Source organism: Camelina sativa, chromosome 1 (assembly GCF_030686135.1).
Source record: "Camelina sativa cultivar CO46 ecotype springtype chromosome 1, ASM3068613v1".
NCBI classification, from domain to species: domain Eukaryota; kingdom Viridiplantae; phylum Streptophyta; class Magnoliopsida; order Brassicales; family Brassicaceae; genus Camelina; species Camelina sativa.
The window spans coordinates 6,340,194-6,354,920 of NC_141880.1; the positions used below are offsets into that span (position 1 = coordinate 6,340,194).

Sequence of the window (14,727 nt, forward strand, 5' to 3'; positions counted from 1 at the left end):
CTGTTTATCGAGTGATCAGCTCCAAATGTGACATGTACCCAGCAAAAAACCGGTGTAGATGTTTTCAAGAAAGAAAAATAAAACTTCAGATAGATCTCTATAAGGACAAAAGTAACATAGTTAATGTTTACAAATTACACCGACAATGTTATAGTTAATGACTCCGAAAAAACGTTAGTCCTGCAATGCTATACTATTGTTTGGTTTTGTTAAAAATTTCTAGGCATCATTGGTTTGTCGATGTTGAGTTTGAGAGAAGAACAGAGCAAGAAAACAGAGTTTTCTGAATCTTGGCATGTAAGTATGTAACAGACTAACTACACCACTACGGTATGAAAGAAGATATATATCTTGAAATTTTTGTTTAGACTGGTAACAAAAATTATAATAACTCAAACCGTCAATTTAGTAACGCCAAGTGGGAGCGTACCGCCGCCACCCACAAGAACCTCAAACAAACATGGACCTACTGCTTTCAGTGCATGAGGCTTTCATCTATCCGATTGGGAAATACAACATAAACAAATTAGAATAAAAACAATCTTCTTGATAATTGAATTCCATTTATTTATTTCGTGTCCCCTTTCATAATGGGAACATTATTAATTCCCATCTCGTGTTTAAATCTAAGACATTCCACGTTTATAGTTTCGTTTGCATGGCAAAACGTTTTCTTTTATTATTATTATCCTTTCTTTGCCGTCAACAACAAACAACAAAAATTCAATTATTCTCCTTTATATAAAAGATAAACCGCTTTCGTTGCTTGGATGCAAGAATTTGATTTGTTTGTTCTCATCTTCAATCTGTAGAAACATCTATACCATACGCGAAGACGTGTAGATGTATTATTGATGTTGATTTCGAGCTTAACTCAATCCTTTACCTTGTGTGAAAATCATGTGGTTCAAGTAAATCCTATTGTAAAGAAATTTAACTTAAAAGAAAAACGTAAGATTCTTTTATTGAAAATCTCTAAATTGACTGAATACAAATCATGCAATACAGAGCCACAGATTTGGCTTGTTTTATTCAAACATTAATCATATATAGTTTATTCACTCTACGGTGCTTAACCACTGAGTAGAAGCAGGGGCGGAGTTAGTATAAGATCATGTGGGTCAAATGACCTTGGTGAATTTTAAAATTTTGCTGAATTTTTTAAAAAACTTTAAACACAACTTTCATAAATATTGGCTATTTATCAAGTTGTTGATTTAATTTTAATTATTTTGTAAAAATTATCTGGTCTTTAGGACAAAAAAAATAACAAAATTACCTTTTGATATTTTCCCTTTAAAATAAAAGATATTCTACCCATAATAAAATATAAAACAAAAAAATGTGAATTTACAATTTATATTATATACTAATAAACAATTTATCTTTTTTACCACACATATATATCTTATACTATGTGTGGATAGATACATAAATATAGTACAAAAGACAGTAAAATCAATCACAAGTAAAGTATACTCTTCATGTCTCACTATAACTCCTCTTTCACACCTTTTGAAGTGACAACATCGTAAATGTTTTGAAAATAGGTGAGGTGTAGCTTATGTATTCTGAAATTTTTTTTCTTGAAAAAACAGTTTTTATATGATTTTGGTTTTAGATGTCATTCTGTATATAACCACAAAAAAAAAATGTGAGAAAACATAGGCCTATGAAAATAATCCAATATTGAATTAAGAATCTGGTTTACAGATTAAATCAATATATGTTACTGATGATAATGCCATATTTATTCAAAAATGGCATATGATTTTGCATTGTCATGTTAGCCACTCAGATTTCAAACTCTCAATAATACATATGTATATGTACATATATATGGGCATGACATTTTACTAACCTTCCATCCTAGTGTTCATTAAAAATATATTTTTTCTTAATAGTTATAGTTCATAAAATTACTTCGAATGGTTAGTAGTTTAGGAAAAGAATAATTCTTAATTTTTAAAATACATTTACAACTGCAATCAATGCAATTCTAAAGGAAAAACGTTTGTTATATTGATAAATATTTTAATAAACAATTCATTAGTTTGTTGTGAATAATATATTGTGGACTGTTTTGATTTTGTACTAATGTAGTTGCTTAGTATACGAGATCTAAGATTTTAATTGTCTATTAGTTATGGAGGATGTTGTAGCCACGTCTCTGGAGGCGCCTAAGATCCCAAGCAAAACCATGCTCTCCACTTATCATCATCACATTCACAGGTGCAAGGTTGGTGCCGGTCCACCTATTTATTCTTTCAATAATCTTCTTGTCACTTCACTCCATTGTTTTTCAGTGCTTCTTGAATTTCTAGGAGAACCCGTTCATAGTTTGCAGCAACTACAACAATCTTGATCGGTCCCATGTATCCTAGCCGCTTCAATGAAGATCTGATACTAGGACCGACAATGGCGGCATCACAGTCATGCGGAACCCTGTAGTTCTTTGTGTCAAACCATACAAATTATTAGAGATATATTTGATTATGATTTTCGTATTATTAATGTTTATTTAATTTTTCCTTTTTATTATTTTGCAGAAAAATATGATAGCTATACCGACCACGCAACGTTATACAAGATCCGATTTGTTATTTGTGCTCCAAAGAATTTTATTTTGAAAATGAAAAAATTTATATAGTAAATGTTTTGAAGAAGAACTACTCAAAGGAATAAGATTATCACTTTTATAATACTCTTTAAGATATCAGAGCTATACGATCTTTAAATAAAAATAAAATATTTAAACGAACAAAAATTTTCATTTTTCACTATATGTGTTTTGTCGATTTCAAACTACATAACTATCCTTTTTAACTTTTTTTCCTAAAACTGTTTTTAATAGCATAACATGTTATAATAGAGAACTATATGTCTATAGTGAAAAATGATTCTTGTTTAATAGTATAGATTGATTTTGAGTAATAATTGATTCGATTACGTTTTTTTTTTGTCCCATTAGCCTATACGATATTAAGGATATCATATCGTCATATCAATCCTTATATGATTGATCTACTGATTGATTATGTTGAGGCTGTTTTTATAGATAGTCGTATATATTCTCATTCATTGTATTGTAATACCCTAGCTTCTCCTTGTATAAATAGAGAACTATTCAAAGGAATAAGATTATCACTTCTACAATACTCTTTATGGTATCAGAGCTATACCATCTCTAAATAAAAATAAAAGTTTTCATCGCCTGAATACAAATAAGGCAATACAGAAAAGCCACAGATTCGGCTTGTTTTATTCAAACATTAATCATAGTTTATTCACTCTAGGATACTTACCACTGAGTAGTAGTAGTACAACAATTACTAAATAAATGCACACAATACCTAGCCAAACTGAACCGAAGAGCCAAACGGGTTTAGTTGTTTTTGGCGGCGTTTTCGAAAGACCAGCTCCAAATGTCGTGACGCTCAACGGCACGTCCCATGGAACCAGCAAAGCCGGCGTACATGTTTTGAAGAAGAACTTCATTGAGCACTCTCGGACCTTGGAGCAAAGGCTTCTTAGGTTTCTTAACGTTTTCAGGCGCGAGCGTAACGGTGATCCTAGAGTCTTTGCTTCTGAACTCGACCCAAGCCTTGAACCTCTCTCCACTGCTCAGATTCACATCTTTGAACGACCAAACTTTCCTTTTCCCGACCAATGTCTGAACCCAGTAACCAGCTTTCTCAGCGACAAGGGAAGTCATCGAGTTGATGTTGACTCCGACATGGTTACCACTAATGTCCATGAACTCATCGTTTTGGAAAGTGTCGAATTCGACAGCGAAGATGTGGTTTTCTGGCTTCCCATCGTTGGTTTTGTTGAGGATTCCAAGGTATCCGCCACCGGAGGCGCCAGAGTTATCAGCTTCCGGGACGATGACGAAAGCAAGGCCTTGACCGGAGTTGGGTTTGGTGCGAGGAGTGATGGAGAAAGTGAAAGAAGTTTCAAACGAAAAAGGAGAAGAAGTGTTTGAAGGCTTGAATGGGATTGGATTGATGTAAAGACCTTTACCGTGAGATAAAGGGTTTTCATCTCGGGTCATGGATAGAGCTCCGGATCGGCCTACGCCATCAGAGGAAGGACCAAGCTCTGCGTCTCCTAAGAACAACAAGTTGTTGCCATCGAAGGAGTTGAAGTTGAACTTGACGGCGAAAGCTGCGTTAGCTAAGAACAGAACAAGAAAACAGAGTTTGCGAATCTGCATTGTGATTCTTTTCTCGTATGTAGTTGTGTGTTGATTGAAGTGTGAAGAAGAATGATGGATGATGAACATATATATATATATATGAGACTGATGATGTGTTTATATAAGGGTTGAAACGAAAGCCATCGAGTTTGAAACTTGAATCTATTATTCTAAAATAAAGTTGGTCAAATAAAATAAGCCAAGTGGACGCGTTAGCACGTTACAGACGCCGCCACGAGGGCCTAGCAGTGTAAATGGACCTACCAGATGTTTTTCAATAATGAACAAATCTTATCTGTTTTGATAAATAAATATTAATTGATTTTGAGTAATAATTGATTCAATTACGTATTCTATTACGTATTTTTTTTTGTCCCCTTTTGGCTAGACGAAACATTGTTGTTTTATTCTTGCCTCGTGTAAAATCAAAATCTATTAGACATCTAGTTTATATGATGAATATGAATGATAATATGATCTGTTTCCCTAACGTGGATGCTAATTTACTATGTTCTTTTACTGACGTCAGAATAAATAAGTAAATACGTTTTATCTGACGACGAGGGTGAAAGATGATGGCACACTTTATAAATTGGGCCGGTGTAAATGAAAATAGCCCATATACTCGGCCCATAAAATCAATTGACGGTCCTCTCCTAGATAGATAATATCAGGCAGGGTCTCTCGCCGGTTCTCTGTTTTTCTTAATCTTCTTCTACTGTTCAAGGTTTGTGTTTTTGTTTTCTCTGAAAAAACTATGTATCGTTCTCTTGTTAAGATTCTGGCAATTGAATATTAGAGAACATTTCGTGGTTTAGGGTCCACAGTACAGGATTTGGGATTCAGGGTTTTATGTTTTAGGGTTTATCATAATTATATCTACGAGAGATGAACAATTTATCACTTGGTAGAATAGAAGCTGAACCGATAGTTAGGGGTTTAGGATGATTCTGGTACATATGATATAGCAAACACATGGGGGTAGCTTTAAGAGAGGTGGTTCTAACGAGAGTCTTTGAAATAGATCGTAAACTAACTAGTATCCACAGCTTCTTGTTTTGTTTGGCTTAAGTTAGGGTGTGATTTGGGTATGAAGAAGTAGGTTAACATGGAGTTACAGGATTAAGAAGATCGACCATGCTAGTTATCAAAATATAATTTTTGTGCCTCTGTTAACAAGAATGCCTTATTTGATGGTTCTGAGCCTATATGTTTGTTGTAATCTGCTAACACTAGAGATGGAGTTGGATCCAAAGAAGTTTGCTCAGCTTTTGGACAAAATTGAAGCCGAAGCTGATGAGTTTCTTCTAGCTCGAAATCAGGTTCTAGAAATCTCTTTGGTAGCATCTCTAGTTGGAATAATATTCACTACTTCCTTATTTAGTAATATGATTTGTGGAATGTACAATAACTTCCTCTGGAATTCACAAGCTTTTTATTCTATTGTTGATCTGCATCTTACTATTGTCTTTGTGAGGAATCAGTTAGGTTGTTAGGTCAATAAGGTTTATTAAACAAATGGAGCTTGTTATATATGTGTAATAGATGGTGGAGAATGACAAGGAGAGGAATGCAAACCGGGAGGCACTTACAGCACTTAGGAAGAGAGCTAGGACAACAAAGACTAGTGTTCTTTCTCCATTCGATTCTATGATGAAGGATACACATGGAAGCTCAACCAAACCTTTGGTTCAAGAAGTTTGCTCCACGTGTGGATCCCATGACTCTACTGAACCCACTTGGATGATGCTACCTGGAGCTGATCTTTTTGCTGCAGTTCCCTTTCATGCTGTGCATACAATGCTTGAGAAAGGTTTTGAATCTAGTTCACAGTATTGCTACTATCCTAAAAAACTAATATAATAGCCTCATCAGAAAAGGTTGATTGTTATTTGTTACTGTGTAGATGAAGAGAGATTGGAGTTTGAATCGAAGAAGTTGCAGAGCTTAGTGAAGGAGAAGGCACTTTTCATATCTGAACTAGGTGCTCTTGCGGATAGTACGTCCCCAGGCGTTATCAGGTCATTGGTGGCGTTAAAGGACAAGCCTTCAGTCAAGTAAAAGTAGAGCAACGCTGGATTGTCACCAACAGTGTTATCCATTCGTGATGTTGAAGTTTTAATGTCCCTATGTTATGAAAATTCATCGTTTCTTGTACTGTATGTTGGAAAATAATATTTTAGGATTTGCGTATATATATCAGTTTTGTTATTTTGGAGCTTAATTTGATGTTCAAGCAAAACCAGTTAATCAGTTAGAAGTACAATAATTTTTTTAAAAAGTATCGTTTATTACTGAATACAACAAATATGGAAAATGCAATGCAAAGTGGTTTTATATGGAAAATGCAATTCAAAGTAAGCCACAGGTTTGTTTGTCTTATCTTATTAAAACCTTTAACAAAGCAGACGATACAATATTACATAGCCAAACTGAAACGAATCAAAACGGTTTAGTTGTTTTCGAAAGACCAGCTCCAGATGTCGTGACGCTCAGCGGCACGCCCCATGGAACCAGCAAAACCGGCGTACATGTTTTGAAGAAGAACTTCATTAAGTACTCTCGAACCTTGGATCAAAGGCCTCTTCGGCTTCTCAACGTTTTCAGGCGCGATTGTAACGGTATTCCTAGAGTCTTTGCTTCTGAACTCGATCCAAGCTCTGAACCTCTCTCCACTGCTGAGATTCACATCTTTAAACGACCAAACTTTCCTTTTCCCGACCAATGTCTGAACCCAGTAACCAGCTTTCTCAGCGACAAGAGAAGTCATCGAGTTGATGTTGAGTCCGACATGGTTACCACTAATGTCTCTGAACTGTTCGTTCGAGAAAGTGTCGAACTCGACTGCGAAGAGGTTATTTTCTAGCTTCCCATCGTTGGTTTTGTTGAGGATTCCGAGGTACCCGCCGCCAGAAGCGCCGGAGTTATCAGCGGCTGGGACAATGACGAAGGCAAAGCCTTGACCAGAGTTAGGTTTGGTGCGAGGAGTGATGGAGAAAGTGAAAGAAGTTTTAAATGAAAAAGGAGAAGAAGCGTTTGAAGGCTTGAATGGGATCGGATTGATGTAAAGACCTTGACCGTGTGAGAATGGGTTCTCTTCTCGTGTCATGGATAGAGCTCCGGATCGTCCTACGCCATCAGAGGAAGCACCGAGCTCTGCGTCTCCTAGGAACAACAAGTTGTTGCCATCGAAGGATTTGAAGTTGAACTTGACGGCGAAAGCTACGTTAGCTAAGAACAGAGCAAGAAAACAGAGTTTGTGAATCTGCATTGTGTTTTGTATGCTGTGTTGATTGAAGTGTGATGGAAATATTTGGAGATTGATAAATGTGTTTATATAAGAGCTAAACGTAAGCCATCCAGTTTGACTATTCAAATCGAATAATTCGAAAAGTGGTCAAATAATATAAGCCAAGTGGGATGCGTTTAAAGATGATGGCTGCCACATGTGACAAGACCAAGGGCCTAGCCGAGCACTGAAAAAAATTTATGGACCCAACCAGTTGATGTCTCTAAGTGAACAAATCTTATATTACAGTTGTCGACGGCGGGAATCGATAAGCATCAATAGAAAGGTGTGGAAGAATGGGCTGGGCCTATCATAGCCCAAATACTTAGCCCTTAACTCAATTTGAGAATTTATTAAATTTTGCTGACTTTTTTTTTTGTCCCTCTCATTGTGTCACGGTGTCACCGGAGATTTTCAGTTTTTCACCGGTGGTTCTCTGTTTTTTGAATCTTCCTCCGCCTGAAATTTAGTTAAAGGTACAATTTTAATTTGTTCATTCTATTTCTTTCTGATGAACTTTGTACCGCTCTCTTTTGTTAGGATAATCGTTGGATTAAAATTGTTACCGAATTGTTTATGAGTTTGTGTGCTGTTGTTGTGCTTGCCTTCGTTATTGCATCGTAGCAATGAGGTTTCGTGATTTAGGGTTCAGGTTTTAGGCTTTTAGGGTTTTTTTTCGGAACTATCAATCACTTTACTCGCTATCAATTGTGAATTCAGTACTCATTTCATTTTAATAGAACTTGAAATCTTAAGTAAGGATGAACAAAACACATGGAGTGGCTTAAGAGAGGTGGGTCTAATGAGAGATTCTTTAAATTTTAGCTTAATCAAACTAGTATCCGCAGTATACCACAGCTTCTCTTTTTCTTTTCGTTTTTGGCTTCGTAGTTAGGGTTTGATTTGTGCACAGAAAAGCCAACCTAACATTGAGATTTTCAGGATTAGGAAGATTGCCTTAGTTAGCTAATCAAATATTTTCCTTTTTCCGAGCGTATTTGATTTTGATTGCTGGTCTGTTAGACTACTAGAGATGGAGTTGGATCCAAAGAAGTTTGCTCAACTATTGGACAAAATTGAAGCTGAAGCTGATGAGTTTCTTCTAGCTCGGAATCAGGTACTAGAAATCTCTTTGGTAGAATAGAATGGAGAAAGAAGACTAGTCTTTGTTTAACCAAAATGGAGCTTGTAATATGTGTAATAGATGGTAGAGAATGACAAGGAGAGGAATGCGAACCGAGAGGCACTTACAGCACTTAGGAAGAGAGCTAGGACAACAAAGACTAGTGTTCTTTCTCCATTTGATTCTATGATGAAGGATAGACACGGTTGCTCAACCAAACCTTTGGTTCAAGAAGTTTGCTCCACGTGTGGATCCCATGACTCTAGTGAACCCACTTGGATGATGCTACCTGGAGCTGATCTTTTTGCTGCAGTTCCCTTTCATGCTGTGCATACAATGCTAGAGAAAGGTTTTTATCTAGTTTACAGTTTTGTTACTCCTCTACTAATATAATAGCCTCAATAGAAAAAAGGTGATTGTTATTTGTTACTGTGTAGATGAAGAGAAATTGGAGTTTGAATCGAAGAAGTTGCAAAGCTTAGTGAAGGAGAAGGCACTTTTTATATCGGAACTAGGTGCTCTTGCTGATAGTACGTCCCCAGGCGTGATCAGGTCGTTGGTGGCGTTAAAGGACTAGCCTTTAGTCAAGTAGAAGTAGAACAATGTTGGTTTATCCATTTGTGATGTTGAAGTTTTGATTGATGTCCCTATGATATGAAATTTAATCGTTGCTTGTATTGTATGTTGGACAAGTCATCATCCTTAATATTAATTAAGAAATTTACAAACTTTCTATTGAATTGATGATTGCATTTTTAAATTGTTCAAGGATGTTGAATCAATTGATTTAAATATTATCTTATGTTTTACCAATTTCTTGGATAAGTTTCCATACAAATGGCATTATCTGTATAAATTAATATATACTTATTGTCTTATAAATTCAATTCTTTCTTGAACAAAACTTTCAACTAAAATAATTTATAATATATAATCGGAAAGCAATCTTTATGCGGTGGGTTTGAATTTCAGCTGAACAAAGAGAAGCTGCCAAAAGAGAACTGAGAGATCAAAGTCAAAAAAATCTTCTTTTGCATCAAAACAAAATTAGGGTTTATCCATAAACAGTTCCCAGAAGTTCTCCTTTGGCTCCCAAAACCACCACAGCCTTAAAACATCATCATCACAGCTTCCCTCAGGTTTGAAAGTTTGAAGCTTTAACATCTCTGTTTTGGAGTTTGCACAAAAATTGGGTTTTTCTTTTTGTTCCATCTGTTTTTTGACCTTTTTTCTCGATAGATTCTTTTGATCACTCAGCAGAAAGCTCGATTCTTTATAATTGGAAATCAACAAGGGTCCGATGAATTCACATCTCTTCCGCGTAATCTGTATACTCCATTCGATTATCGCACTTACAAGTGGAACCCTGATGATGTTCTACACAGAGAAAGCTTCCATCTTTGGTCACGGTAGTGATATAGCAAACAAGCTCAAAGGATCAACGCCTCACGACGAGCAACTCATCCAGATTTCTCAGTCATTCTCTGGTTTGCTTCTATTCGCAATCGGACTGGTCTTGTTCATGGTGTCGTTTGTGAAAGACAGAGAGTTTCATAACTTCTTTGCTGGAGGTTCTGTGATTCTCTATATGCTTATGGCTCTATGGAGAGTTATGTTTGAGTGGAAGATTGAAGATCTTGCTTTTGAATGTCCCAAGCAAGCCCTTGGAGACATTGCTTTAGCTGTCTCATGGGTGTTCTTCCTCGTTTATACATGGAGAGAGAAGTACGATTGATGTTTTTTTTTGTTTTCTTCTTAATTTTGTGGGCTAATGCAAAAGATGATGTGTTTTGTTAGAAAGTGGAGATCAAACTATTGTTGGATTATGTAGATTCAGAAGATCAGCAAGTGTCAATGAAAATGGTTTATTTTTTTTCAACTGTGAAAACATCACACTGTCTTGGTTTCATCTGAAATTGCATTCTGAAATCTCGTTTTGTAAGTAATCTGTACGGTGGGATTCTTATCTGTGAAACTGTAACTTTGTTTTCTCACATGATACAATCTAGAAACAAAAGTGGAGAGATCATATCACCAAACTATTTCTATCAGAGACAAGTTCATATTCTAAGAATGGGATGGTTCTGTGGACAATCACATTCATGATTCATTCCAAGTCCATTAGATGCATCATCATCCTCAATTTCAGATTACACTATAATGAGAAGAAACAGCCAATTCCAAAAAAATCATTAACTTCTCTCCTGACTCCTCTTGCATATAGCAAATAATGTAGCTTTCTTTTGTTCCAGCCTCTCTCACCCTTAGTCTCAGTGTCTATTATAGTTAAGAAGAGTAAAAATTCTCTATAAACATTATGTTTCCATCTTCCTTACCCCTTGTCTTCAACATCAATACCAACCTGAACATCTACTGTCACTCCGCAAGATATCAAAATTGAATTGTGCAATTTCAGGCAAGTGTCATTCTTCAAAGTTATAATAAAATGGGCCTAGCCAATCATAAGGGCCCATAGCTAAATTAGATCCTTGTGTCTGGAACACTCAAAATCAAAAAAATTCTTATTTAGTGGCTTTAACTTTGGAATTCGCCTTCTTGTTCAAGCCAGAAGCCAAGTGTTCTTCTTTCATTTCATACCTGTCGCCGACATTTTCACCGGTTCTCTGCTCTTCGATTCTTCTTCCTCTGTGAATCCATTTTCAAAGGTTACTTTTTTTTTTCCCCTCTTTTTGAGAAATTCTTGTGTCAAGAATTGTAAGATGCTGCAAAGGAAAGATGAAGCATTTTCACTTCAATCTTCGGATTTAGTTCGGCTTGCTTTGCTCGTTGAATTGGATTGTTACCGAATTGTGTTTTATGAGTTTGGTCTTGTTGTTTTTATCTTTATGAATGAGATTTCGTGATTTGAAGGTTCAGGGTTTTGGGATTCGTGTGATGTTTCTCTTAGGGTTTATCAGATTTGTTTATCAGCGACCTCGTGTCTAGAATTAGAATAACCAATTACATTATCCAATTTTTGAAATGGGTTTATTGTGCATTTTAGAAATTGATAGAAAAAAATCTTGAATTTCTAAAACCACTCTTGGTATTTTCAAGCCATTGATTTGTGATGAGAAGAGGTTCTCAATAAAATGTCTTTGTTTCCGATTTCTTACCAAATCCGAGGTTTTAATGGAGTTTTATACGCTTGTTAACTCTTTATTAAGCTTGGTTTTGAGAACCAAACTTGTAATTTACGATCTTTCTTTGTGTTTGATAATGAGTCTTTGTAATTTAAGGACTTGATTTTGATCTTTTACGAGCGTGTCTTGAACAGTTGAATGATAGAGTTTGCTTGTGAATACCAAATAGGATGTGTGGAGGAGAATCTAGCTTATGTAACTTATGTTAATGTTAAAGGCCATTTGTTCATCATTATCATGTTCATATTTTGACCATGTTCTTCCTTGTTGTCTGCATTATTATGACAGGATGAGTGACCAACCAGCACAAAACGGCTTGAATCCTCCTCCACCCGTTTCAGAGCCAACCAAGCCTGCTGCCTCAGTAGAAACGAAACCAAAGAAGAAAATATGCTGTGCTTGCCCTGATACCAAGAGGCTGAGAGATGAGTGCATCGTTGAGTATGGTGAATCGGCTTGCACAAAATGGATTGAAGCTCATAAAATGTGTCTCCGCGCAGAAGGTTTCAACATCTGAAGCTTTTTTTTTCTTTTTTTAAATACGTAGTTTGATGGATCAAACAGAATGAGCAACGTAGATTTGTTCATCGCCCGAAATGGGTTTAGGATATAAAACCGGAGGTTAATTCTCCATGAGATTATTATGTACGCATTTGGTTGGATACAAAATCCCATTTTGTTGTGATTGAAAATAAAAGTTCAAAGAAACCATATATTTTAATTATCTTGCAAGTGTGTAGCTTGATTGATAGGTAAGGGAAAGAAGATGCTACCAATAGAAATATGATATATTGGTGGATAAGGGGGCCATAACCCATTACATTACATCACATTCACACCATACAAGAGTCATAAGAGAGTGATATGAGCTCAGTATATGAACTCACATCATATTTTATTCATATTACATTTTGATAAAGATGAACTTTATTTAATTGGGGCAGCAAGTGCAGTTGGTGCAGCTGCAGGTGGATCCGCACTTGCACTTGCAATTTGCGTCGTTCTCCTCTGCACCAACGTCCATGATCATGGCCTCCTTGTAGCTGCAAACAATATCAGTTTTGTTATATCATCATGATATCTTTGTATCATCATCATCATCATCATCACCATAACAATCATCTTATTATTACCTCTCCTGAGTCTCGACGATGTCGAAGGTGTAGCTGGAACCCTTCTTCCTGCAGTCACAGAAATAGAAAGCATAGATCAATCAAGACAAAGATCATAGTTGCAGTCATAGATCGAGAAAGCATCAAGATCCAAAAAAAAAGAGAGTAGCCCAACAAATATGGATCTTAACAATGAATCAGAAATAGGCTTTCTCATGAAACAAAAAACAGAGGAGACTTACACGCACTGGGTCTTGTCAGCACAGTCGCAGCTTCCGCAGTTGGTAGACATGATTGAGATTTTGAAAAAAGCTTGAAGGGGTTTGTTTGAGTTATGTAGTGATTGAGTTCTTCTTCTTGTTTTGTGATCAAACTTCAATGGCACTCTAATTTATAGAAGGACAGAGAGTGGCGAATCTCTACAGCTTATGTGACAACCGAATCTTTTTGGGTTAAGCCTTTCGTTGCCAACCTCTCGTGTCCAATTTACTCCTTTTTTTCCCCCACTATATTCGTGATTCCTCCAATTATTGATTTCTCGTAATTCATTACAACTTTATTTTTATGGTTTAACAAACACACTGTGGCGTACACGTGAAGGGTGGGTGAAGATTTAAGTGTTATACTAGTAGTTTTTTACTTTTAGACAAGATCTTTTTTTTCCCGTTGGAAAAACATTAATCTTTAAATGTAGTACTTAGGATATTCGGCGTAAATTTTTTTAACTTTGCAAAACTAATGATTTCTCAAAGATTCCAAAAGGATATGGTTTGAATGTAGTGCTCTATATCTTTTTTTACCAAATATGACTACTGTCTACTGACTAAACTTATTTTTTTTCTCAATATAGTACTAACAATCAATTACAATCATTAGAAGAATATTAGTTGATCCAAAAAAAAGATAATCATTAGAAGAATATTAGTCTATTTATCTAATGTAAGTTCAAATACTATATTTCATGGGAGAGCTACTAATATTTAACCAAAATTCTATATCAAAACTAGAATACAGTCTAAAATATAACTTCATATTTCGTTGTTTGATTGTGATCGCAAACGATTTACCATTTAAAATTATAGGTAGTAGCAAATTCCAACATTTTTCCCATGCAAGTATATTGACTCTTAATCATAGTTGTTATAGGATAGTATGATTGAAATGAAAATGGAAAGTAATAGTTTTATGGACACATAAGCCTTTTTTTTTTTTTGGACAAAAGACACATAAGACTTAATACACACATTATCAAAGTACAAAAGAAACTGAACTGCGCACGCCCACTGTACCTTGTGTACATTGTCTGAATGTCTGATTTTCACAATAGGACACATATGTTCAAGAATAATGAGCCACAAAGGTTTGTCGTTTTGCGAATAAAATATGTTTACTAAGGAAACAAAAATACTCCTAAAGATTGATGTTTTGGGATATTTTTTTGTCCCACAAAGATTGATATTTTGTAAACTTCAAGAAATAATCATTGAAAATATTTAAAAATTTTGAATTGTTATTGGTTTAAAATTAAATAATATCTCTTTAGCCAAAGAAAGAAATATATTTAAACTCAGTAATCATTGTTTTTTTAAAATGTGTAAAAACTTCTAAACATCAATATTTATGAGACAGAGTGAGTAGTGGGTTTGTGTCACTTACAAGTTTCAACTTTTATTAATTTGGGATTCTTTAGTTTGTAAATTAACTGTTTTTCATAAATTAGTGGCTTAGTGGCTCACTACTATATTCAATGGTAGATAGAACAATCTTTCTTTTGGTCTAACTTTTTTTATTTTCAAAAATAAACCATCAATTTCATATCCTCAGCTAGATTAGGAAGCCTGTGATTGATAAAATAAAAATCT

At 35.3% G+C, this 14,727-nt stretch overlaps 7 protein-coding genes across 8 annotated transcripts; 4 read left to right on the forward strand and 3 right to left on the reverse strand.

Moving 5' to 3' along the window:
* Positions 1–3,049: 3,049 nt before the first annotated feature.
* LOC104780031 (lectin-like protein At3g16530) lies at positions 3,050–4,874 on the reverse strand. The gene has a single exon (XM_010504494.3). The coding sequence runs from the start codon at positions 4,283–4,285 to the stop codon at positions 3,386–3,388; it is 900 nt and encodes a 299-aa protein (XP_010502796.1). The 5' UTR covers positions 4,286–4,874; the 3' UTR covers positions 3,050–3,385.
* LOC104780037 (uncharacterized) lies at positions 4,850–6,422 on the forward strand. Its single transcript, XM_010504497.3, has 4 exons — positions 4,850–4,925; positions 5,435–5,520; positions 5,744–6,011; positions 6,105–6,422. The coding sequence occupies exons 2-4, from the start codon at positions 5,437–5,439 to the stop codon at positions 6,257–6,259; spliced, it is 507 nt and encodes a 168-aa protein (XP_010502799.2). The 5' UTR covers positions 4,850–4,925; positions 5,435–5,436; the 3' UTR covers positions 6,260–6,422.
* A 45-nt stretch (positions 6,423–6,467) lies between these two features.
* On the reverse strand, positions 6,468–7,566 carry LOC104780047 (lectin-like protein LEC). The gene has a single exon (XM_010504507.3). The coding sequence runs from the start codon at positions 7,467–7,469 to the stop codon at positions 6,651–6,653; it is 819 nt and encodes a 272-aa protein (XP_010502809.2). The 5' UTR covers positions 7,470–7,566; the 3' UTR covers positions 6,468–6,650.
* Positions 7,567–7,760: 194 nt separating this feature from the next.
* Positions 7,761–9,338, forward strand: LOC104780057 (uncharacterized). Of its 2 annotated transcripts, none has more exons than XM_010504516.3 (4): positions 7,761–7,963; positions 8,511–8,604; positions 8,692–8,959; positions 9,048–9,338. In XM_010504516.3, exons 2-4 carry the CDS (start codon positions 8,521–8,523, stop codon positions 9,185–9,187), a joined length of 492 nt encoding a protein of 163 aa, XP_010502818.2. In that variant the 5' UTR covers positions 7,761–7,963; positions 8,511–8,520; the 3' UTR covers positions 9,188–9,338. The 2 variants fall into 2 exon arrangements, with proteins under 2 accessions (XP_010502818.2, XP_087362917.1); XM_087506791.1 differs by having other exon boundaries at positions 7,866–7,963; positions 8,519–8,604.
* Positions 9,339–9,609: 271 nt separating this feature from the next.
* On the forward strand, positions 9,610–10,489 carry LOC104780066 (uncharacterized). The gene is made up of 2 exons (XM_010504525.2): positions 9,610–9,749; positions 9,850–10,489. Exon 2 carries the CDS (start codon positions 9,911–9,913, stop codon positions 10,343–10,345), a length of 435 nt encoding a protein of 144 aa, XP_010502827.2. The 5' UTR covers positions 9,610–9,749; positions 9,850–9,910; the 3' UTR covers positions 10,346–10,489.
* A 650-nt stretch (positions 10,490–11,139) lies between these two features.
* Positions 11,140–12,477, forward strand: LOC104780073 (cytochrome c oxidase copper chaperone 1). Its single transcript, XM_019246452.2, has 2 exons — positions 11,140–11,276; positions 12,042–12,477. Exon 2 carries the CDS (start codon positions 12,043–12,045, stop codon positions 12,268–12,270), a length of 228 nt encoding a protein of 75 aa, XP_019101997.2. The 5' UTR covers positions 11,140–11,276; position 12,042; the 3' UTR covers positions 12,271–12,477.
* A 43-nt stretch (positions 12,478–12,520) lies between these two features.
* On the reverse strand, positions 12,521–13,229 carry LOC109133388 (metallothionein-like protein 3). The gene is made up of 3 exons (XM_019246455.2): positions 13,108–13,229; positions 12,887–12,934; positions 12,521–12,796 (listed from the first exon to the last, which is right to left on the reverse strand). The coding sequence occupies exons 1-3, from the start codon at positions 13,155–13,157 to the stop codon at positions 12,685–12,687; spliced, it is 210 nt and encodes a 69-aa protein (XP_019102000.1). The 5' UTR covers positions 13,158–13,229; the 3' UTR covers positions 12,521–12,684.
* Positions 13,230–14,727: the final 1,498 nt, after the last annotated feature.